Source organism: Lipotes vexillifer, unplaced genomic scaffold (genome assembly GCF_000442215.2).
Source record: "Lipotes vexillifer unplaced genomic scaffold, Lipotes_vexillifer_v1.1 scaffold1608, whole genome shotgun sequence".
In the NCBI taxonomy this organism is placed as follows: Eukaryota; Metazoa; Chordata; class Mammalia; order Artiodactyla; family Lipotidae; genus Lipotes; species Lipotes vexillifer.
Window position 1 is genome coordinate 20934 of NW_006774162.1, and position 9316 is coordinate 30249.

A 9316-nucleotide genomic window follows, 5' to 3' on the forward strand; every position below is an offset into this window, starting at 1 on the left:
CTGATTCACTTTGTTATAAGGCAGAAACTAACACACCATTGTAAAGCAAATTATACTCCAATAAAGAAAAAAAAAAAAAAAAAGAAAGAAAGAAACTGCCAAACAGTTTTCCAGAGTGAATGTTATGCCTTGCAATCCCTTCAGCAATGAGTGAGAGTTCCTATTGTTCTGCATTTTCTCCAGCGTTTGGTTGTCCACACATTTTAGAGCGGAAACTGTCCCCCCACCCCAACCCAACTTCCTTGTTCCTTTTGGCCTCTGCCTGGATTACCAAATAATCTGTATTCCTGCTTTGCAGCCTGCTGGTATTAGTGAAGGTAATGATTTTAGACTCCTTCATGTTTCCACTGTGTACTAAAACACTCTTCCATTTTTAACCTCCTCACAGACCTATAAGGCAGTTTCAGCATTCTTAAGTTGGTATGAGAGATAACAGCACCCTGCCTGAGAAGAATTTCCTTCTGACTTTCTCAAACCTCTGCTTTTGTGAGCCTCTTAGCTCCCTACTCATTTCAGCTTCTTTTTAGCGTAACTAAATGAATCCACTGAAATACAAGGGTAGTCAAGGGTCTTCACAAGACCCTGTAATGGCTATGGATCCGGCAGGATAGACCACTCCACGTGACTTTCCAGCTGGGTGGCTGGGTCTTAATTCATCAGGAAGGAGCCATGTGTCAGGCCCCTGCTCAAAGTCCCTACCTCCTACCTTGGCAGCTCACACATTCTTGTAGTCATGAGAGTCTTCATTTGACATCTCTTCTCCATGTTTCATCTGACTGTTCTCACTCTGTGCAGATGACTGATAGGCCACATAATCCTTTAAGGCCAGGAAACTCCCTGACTGCATGACAGGTTGGATGTGGGTCTCTGGACCATCTGTCCTGCCCTCTACATGGTCTGTGTTTGAGGATGTCGCTTCCTTCTCCTCCTGCTGCTGATTTCCACTGGGATCTGGTGGTACATTTTCATAATCTCTGCAGCACTGAAAAGTTCCCCAGGGCTGCTTCCCTTGGATGGTCTGGAGATCCAGCACTGCCATGTTGACATAATCATCTGAGGTCTGAGAAGACCCTTCCCCATCGTTGAGTGGATAACTGCTCTCAGTTCCTGGAGACCCCAAACTGGTGCAGTCACTGGCGTTCCCACAGCCCTCATCTATTTCTTCAGTCAACTCCAGCGCCTTGGTACTTGGGAGGATGACGAGGTTCCCAGGAGGGCTGTTGGTAGAAGCTAAAGTCTCAGCAATCTCCTTTGCTGTGGGGATATTGACATAATCTCTTGAATCCTCTGAAGAAGTGCTTGGGCAATCTCTTGAAGCTCTGACATTGACATAGTGCGCTGAGGGAGTGAGGTTTCCACACATCTGGGGCCCCATGGTATTGTCATAGATGCCCACTGCATACCCCATGGCATGAGTATGGGCTCTGTGCACATGGAGGGCATCACCTGCTTGGGAGGGCTGTGGGTAAGAAGAGAAAGCCAGTGACAGGATAGAAGTAGAAACATGGACAAAACCTTTCTTCTTCCCTGCCCAGTACTACTACATCTAATGGTTCTTCCTCTCAGTTCTTCACTTTGGAGAAAAGGTCTGAATCAGGGATCTCAAACCTCAAGGCTTCAGAAGTAAGTGAAGTAGGCTGAGTTTAAGGAAAGCAGCAGTGTAAATTTGACAATAAATTGCAACTGTTTTTGGCCACACTGTGGGGTTTCAATGGGGAGTGGGGGAAGTATTATGAATTGGAGAGAGCCTGCCACACCCCAGAGTACACTGAGGCATGGCATGGTGGTTAAAGGTAGAGACTTAGGCTCAGACTGAGGGTGCAAGTCCCAGGCCTCACCACTCTGCTGAGTTTGGGCAAGTTACCTAATCACACTGTGCCTTAGTTTCCTAACTTATAAAATGAATATAATCATACTAATATCTACACCATGAGGGTTTTGTGAGGAGTAAATGGATTACGGACCGTAAAGTGTTTAGAATAGCTCCTGGCACAAAGAAAACACTAAAAAATGCTTGTTGTTATATTAGTATAGGGGCAGCTGACACGCAGGTCAGCTGATTATGGCCAAGTAGAGATGCTAGTCTGTTGCTTCCAGAACTTCTGATTTTCAAGAAAAGCTGGACATCTGGACTTTAATGTGAAGTCTTTTAGGTTTTTAAATGTTGCCAACTGGTTCAAAATGTCCTTCAGACACTACAGAGTACAATCCAAACACGTTTGTGGGCTTAAGCCAGTTTGAAATCTAAACTCTAGATGCAAAATTCCCTCAGGGCCCACCTGAGTCCTAGAAGTAGCTTTAGCAGTGGAGTTTCCTCTGCTCTTCCTTTTATCAGCCACTTAGACTTGCTGCCCCAGGAAGTCTTAGAAGCAGGAGCAGAGCCCGAGGATGGGACATGCAAGAGGAAGGGGAAGCAAAGGTGGCAACATGGAGTGGCCGCGTGGTAATCAACCTAAGCCCCTGAGTGAAGAAAGGCTGGGTAACAACCGAATTAGCAGCAGCTGCAGCATGGCTGTACTTACCCAAGGATGGTCACAAAACCAAAGGAATTGATTCTTTTAGCAAGCTAATGAGAACTTATCTATGGAAATAAGCACCCTGATCTTCAAATTAGTCCCTCTACTGTCCCTGGTGTGCCTCGTCCTGGGGAGCTGCCTTCAGAGCCAGACTACAAGACACAAGGGATTATTGTTATTAATTGTAATAGTCCCCTTGTAACCTCAAAGGTATCCCTGACGTGCTCAGTGCTTTCTACACCAGTTACAGTGCTGAGTGAACTTACGAGTATTTCTGCTATGGAGGAGGATTGAAACAATTTGACATAGGCTCAGAAGTAATTGCCAAAGTAGGACTTTAAGAGTATTTTGAGTACCAACAGCACTGTTGGAATATTTAAGCACCCTCCCAAGGTGATTACTCTGAAGGGGACAACACTCATTTGGAAAACACATTTCAGTTCTAACATCGTGTCCTTGAATACATGTGCCCTGGTGCCTTTCCTAAAATCCCAAGTACTTGCTCCTCTCTTCCTAAATTTTTTGCCTTGGGTGGTAGGGAAGTCCTGAGGCTAGTCTTCCCAATTTATTAACAGGGCCTAGGGGGTGGGGGGCAGGGTGGTGGTGTGTGTGTGCCAAAGGACATGCTGTTTGCAGAGGCTTAGAGCCAAGACCTAGCACTCTTGCACTTCAGCTCTTCTGCCAGAGACATATCATTTCTCCCAAACGGGTTGTCATTTCACTTGACTCTTACCACATGCTCAGAGGGAGGCCTGTCAGAATTTCTGGAGAGGAGGCTCTCGGTACTGAAAATATGAATACTTCTTGACAGATGTCTTCCTGAAAGGACAGAGAACAAACCCTGAACATAGTCAGCCAGTCCTCCAAGTGCTTCAGCCTGTACAATTCCCACATCTTGGGTGAAGTGGGTTTGTGTGATGTCTGGGGTTTGGGACCTGGTGTTCTGTGGGGAGAGGGTCAGAGCTACAGGGATGATGTGCTAGGAGACACGGAACCCTCCTCAGCTAGCTGAGGACAAAAGGACACTAGCACAGGAATTGAGGAGGCTGGGAAAGAGGCTCCTGGGGTGAACCCTCCCTGCCTTGAGGCTGGAGGCCATTTTGTCCTTCTGTATGTCTTTCCCAATGCTAGATGTACCCAGCTGTCACCTGCTAACTTACGTCAAGAAAAACTAAAGCTGCTGTCTATGTAATCAAACCATCATGCTGTACTCCATAAACTTATACGGTGATGTATGTCAATTTTTTATCAATGAAATCGGAAAAAGAAACAAACAAAACCCCCAACCCAGACGACCTCCCGCTCCCTTCTTCGAGCTCTCCAAGCCCCCACTGGAGTTGCATCTTGCAGTCTATGTATCCCATTCTCTCTCATGCTCCCTGAAGGGCAGAAAGGTCTGCAACTTTAGAGAAAGTTGCATCCAGGTGAGAGGTACATTCCGGGGGTAGAAGTTCTGTAGGTCTGGACTCCATGGATTAGAAAGAAAAACCTACCCAGCTCTTCTTGTCTTCTGGGCAAGAGGTCATAAATATTTTTGGCTCCTTGTCTGGGTCGAGGCAGAGTCAGCAAGGGCATGATGGTAACTTGGAAGTAAGGAACTCGCCCTGCAAGGCAATGAGAGACACGGAGGTCATGGCTGGGCCCAGCTGCACAGAATTCGGGGCCCCTTGGGGATGAGATGGTCCCTGAAAATATTGCCCACCCTCACAATGTATCATGAAAAATACGTTTTCAGACTTGACCAATTCCCTTTGAGCTAGAAGCATAGGGGACTCAGTGGACAGAAGCAGGGCACAGGGATACCAGGGCAATGACTTTCAAAATGGAACTCCACTCAGCACTGAGCCTTATGGAGCCACAGCTTAGGATCCCAAGGGAGACAATGACCCGTGTGTCAGGTAAGAACAGAGGACTGCCCAGCCCAACAGTTTATCTCTGGAGGGTAAACTGGGCTTTAAATACCAGGCTAGTTGATTGATCCTAGTGTGTCTCAACTTTGGACAAACAAGGGACTCACGCTTCTTCCATTTGCTCCAGGTCCACAGGATGCAGAAAACTGCGACAACCAGGAGGATGGGAAGGAGTCCCGCAAACCCAGAAAAGATGTTGCTGTTGTGGGCTTTAGCTCTGCGAGGAAAACCAAATGCCATGACCCAGCCATAGGAGGGTGGGAAGTTGGAGAAGATGCTTCCTTTAGGAGGTAGGGCTCGAGGATTTGGAATGAGAGCCCGGTGAAGGAAAGCTGAGGTGGGGTGGGCTGGGTGGTGGAAGAGAGGGTCATATTCCCTTGGAGAGAGGGAAATAGGACATGGGAGAAGGGACCTATCCTTTTTGAAGGCCTACTGGATGCCAGTGTTTTGCATGTGAACCTTATTTAATCTGTACAACAATCCCATTTCTCTTTGTGACCAAGGAATCCGAGAATTAGATTCAGAAAGGTAGAGTAACATGTCAAAGATCACATAGGTAGGAAAGAGCATGATGGAACGCGAGTCTAGGTCTGTTTGGGCCCAACGACTGTTCTTTCTATGGCTTCACACTGTCTTCCAAACTTGTAATGTCAAGTCCACCTGCTCCCGCTTCCCCCATTCCCTGCTCCTGGGCTTTCTGTCTTGCTTGAAGGAGAAGATTACCCAACTTACAATTAGGGAGCAGCTCTGGGACAAGAGTCCAGGTTGCCTGCACTTGAATAACCCCTGTAGCACCAACTTGTGGAGCTGGTCTCCAAGAAACACTCTGTTGTTCTGCGGAATTTAACCAATGCAAATGCACGGAGCAAGTTCTGGGTTACTTGCAGTTCCCAGGCAGGCACGGAGTTACTGCTCTGCTTTGCCTGTAAGAAGCAGCCAACTGACATTACAGAAGGACTCACTAGCAGACCTGCTCCCCCAGTTACTAGAAATCAGGTCATCTATCAGGGAAGATTTTTGTCCTCCTGAGTTCTAGGCTTGTTTACCCAACTCTGTATTGGACATTTCCACAAGGTTGCCTAATAGACATTTCAAACCAAAAATGTCTGAAACAGAACTTCTGTTCTCCCCCCACAAACCTGCCCCTCTGTTGTTTCCCATCATCTAATGACTCGGCCAAAAACCTTGGAGCCATCCTTGAATGTTTTCTTTCGTTCACACCCCACTTCTAGTTAGCCAGCAGATTCTGTCTGCTCATCCCTGGGCATCTATCCAAACCAGTCACCTCTTGCTCCTCCAGCACCAGCACCCTGGGCTGAACCACCGTGCATTCCACGTGGACCTTTGCAAGAACCTCTCTAATGGGTCTCCTTGCTTTCACTCTTGGCCCCAACACACTATCTTCACACACGGACCAGAGTGATCCTCTAAACTGTAAATCAGATCACGTCCCTCCTTTGCTCGCAACCCCCCATGACTTCCTATCACACTTGGGATAACATCCATAGTCCCTACCCAGTAAGAACTTCATGGCCTCTTCTGTTCTGGCTTCTGCCTGCCTCTGACCTCATTTCCTACCACTTTCCCTCTGACCTTGACCTCCAGGACTCTGTGCTGTTCCTGGCAAAGCTGTCTGGTCTCTCAGACCTGCTGCTCCCTCTCCCACAGCTCAGTCCCTCATCACTCAGGTCTCTTCTGAAATATCACCTCCTCAGACAGGTCCTCCCTGGCCACACCCTCCCTCATACTCTCAATCCCCTTACTCTGCCCTGGTTTTTCCTCAGAGCACTTATGACTGACTGACATTATGTTATCCATGCATTTGTTCATCTGTTTCTATCTGACTCTCCCACTTGACTGTAAGCTCCAGGAGGTCATGAACTTGTCTGTCTGGTTCACCTGGTGTCTGGAACAGTGCCTGGTACTCAGTAGGGGCCTGATGAATATTTGTTAAATGAATGAATGAGTAAATTATCAAACAAATGAATGAATATAGAAATAGGATTTTTTTTGCCAGGGGAGTTGCAGGGTTCTGACATTTTACGAATTCATTCCCCATCAATGCCTCTGTCCACCTGCAAGTGACATGTATTTGTTTGTCATGGTAATGATACTTATCTCCCCAAACTACAGTGATTTAAAATTTATTATTTTGAGCTGTGCTGTTATGATAGCACTGAAATTTATACCTCCCACTGTCAAAGTTTCAATGGCTGATAGATTTTTTATTTAATATAATATTGAAGTTTTAGCTGTAAAATTTACATCTATGATTAGTTCTGTGGGGTTTTATGTTCTAAGGATATATCTTTATCATATCTATGACTCCATTTTTATTCATGGCAAGTTTTTAGGGCCTAAAAACACATGAAAAAAGTGGGCTTTCTGTTTCCATCAGAGTGGGAACTAGTTTTTGTTTTTGTTTCTTTGAGGAGTGATTGGTGGGACCTGAGACAGTAATGATCGAGGACAGCAATCAGGGCCTCTGAGCGTGAGAAATCCAACCAGGCCAGGCAGCCAGTTCTAAGGAAATGCTGTGTTATCATATTTTGTCTCCCCCTATCAACTCCTTTTTCTCCTCAATACCCATTTCTTTCCTCCAAGCAGTTCTGAGTAAACTTCTCTGAGCCTAGAGTTTATTGGTCTCAGGGAACCACCCTGGTGAGGGGTGGCAATGCTGCTGGGGTAGAAGCCTCCCAGGGTAGACCAGGGCCCTCTGTCTAAATCAGGGGAGGGGAGAGCTCACCACCTGGGCCACTTACGTGTCTGGGCTGCCGAGGGTTCCCTGCAGAGTGCTGGGCTGTGAGGTCCTCCCTCTGATTTCTGAGGGGGTCGGTATGGTGACATCCATTATCCCAGGACCGTCTCTGGCTTCAGCTCCTCCTTCTAAGCCTTCTCTTAATCGTCATCTGCTTGCCAGCCTGTCTGCCACTTTCCCTGGCTCTTCCTAAATTGCTGACTCCTAGGAGAAAAGGCAGAATTGGTTTGTGTTTTACATATAATCCTGTGTGGTATAACCACTTTTTTTAGTAGATAAGAATGACAGAACTCCTCCTGGTCTCCATGTCTTCCGAACATTCCCTAACATACAACATTTTACTCTCAAAATTCATCTTCGTAAATCTTTATTTACCAAAGTCCCTCACAAATAAAGTCTATTGGTTTTTATTTCTTTCTTTCTAAAGCTTCCCATCTATCTTTCTAGAACTTTCTACCCCCCAATCAACTCCCTACTTTGCCTCTATCCCTTAAATGTCAGGCGGACTTGACCCAAAATATGAAACAACAGGTTTGGTTCTACCTGGATGTAGCTGCGATGCCGACTGCAGGAGGGGCGAGCTCCTCTGGGTGTGGTGCTCCGCAGCGAGGCTCATGGGGAAGCCAGGGTCTCTGCCTTGTGAGGGGGATGTGAGGGGCACTGATGGGGAAACTGCCAAGAAGGCAGAGACAGGCTCCGTGAGAAGCTCATCTTCCCCCAACCCCCAAAGCAGAGATAAGAGAGCAAACACTTTGCCAGAATGGAAACAGAGAGTCAGCTACAGGAAGCAACACCACCAACGTGCTAATGAAGCATGGGGCCCAGGAAAGGCTGCTCAGCTCTTAATAAGGTAGAAGCAATCATGTCTGCACCCCGTTCCCTGGGCTGGCCGGCGCGCTGTGTTCTGGGGGGAGCGTGATTCAAGATGGGGCAAGGTGGTGGGGGATTTGTGATTGTTCGCCCTGGGTTTCTGAGACACTGAGAGTTTTATAAGCCTCCAGATTTACAATGTTTGTTTCAGCACTGGGAGGTGCTTTTTAGAAACAAATGCAGATCTCTGGCACCGGCTGCTGATTCGTGGGCGGAGGGTGCAGAAGAGGACTGGTGGTTTTCATAAACACTTCCCAGGTGATTTTGACAGAACTGGTCTGTGTTTCACATTTTGAGGAACTCTGCTCTGGGTACGAGCCCCAGAATGAGGCTGAAGCAGGATTGACATGGCCCCGGGGGCCTGCCCTTGGGGCCCCCGGCTGCTGGCTGGCTTGCTTACAGGGCTCTTCAAGAGAAGATCCATCCCAGTCTGGCCTGTTGTGCACCTGTCTCAGAAGCTGGAAGATTCACTCCCCGTGTCTACCCAAAGTGTCCCAAACGTCAAAGTTTTTTTTTTTATGTAAAGTTATTATTTATTTACTTTTGGCTGCGTTGGGTCTTCGTTGCTGCACGTGGGCTTTCTCTAGTTGTGGCGAGAGGGGGCTGCTTTTCGTTGTGGTGCACGGGCTTATTGCGGTGGCTTCTCTTGTTGCTGAGCACGGGCTCTAGGCGCGTGGGCTTCAGTAGCTGTGGCTCATGGGCTTAGTTGCTCCGTGGCATGTGGGATCTTCCCCCACCAGGGATGGAACCTGTGTCCCCTGCATTGGCAGGCGGATTCTTTTTTTTAACATCTTTATTGGAGTATAATTGCTTTACAATGGTGTGTTAATTTCTGCTTTATAACAAAGTGAATCAGCTATACATATACATATAACCCCATATCTCCTCCCTCTTGCATCTCCCTCCCACCCTCCCTATCCCACCCCTCTAGGTGGTCACAAAGCACTGAGCTGATCTCCCTGTGCTATGTGACTGCTTCCCGCTAGCTATTTTACATTTGGTAGTGTATATATGTCCATGCTACTCTCTCACTTCGTCCCAGCTTACCCTGCCCACTCCCTGTGTCCCCAAGTCCATTCTCTACATGTGCATCTTTATTCCTATCCTGCCCCTAGGTTCTTCAGAACCATTTCTTTTCTTGTTAAGATTGGCAGGCGGATTCTTAATCACTGTGCCACACGGGAAGTCCCTTCAAAGATTGTTCAAAGTTTTTTTTCTAGCTTTCTCCCCCTCTTCCTTTTACGCATTTCCTGACACTCTTT

At 47.2% G+C, this 9316-nt stretch overlaps 1 protein-coding gene across 1 annotated transcript; it reads right to left on the reverse strand.

Moving 5' to 3' along the window:
* Positions 1-562: 562 nt before the first annotated feature.
* LAX1 (lymphocyte transmembrane adaptor 1) lies at positions 563-7277 on the reverse strand. Its single transcript, XM_007449001.1, is given in 5 exon segments — positions 563-1459; positions 3250-3335; positions 4010-4120; positions 4534-4643; positions 7189-7277. Coding segments are annotated over 5 exon segments (1293 nt in total).
* Between the last annotated feature and the right edge of the window lie 2039 nt (positions 7278-9316).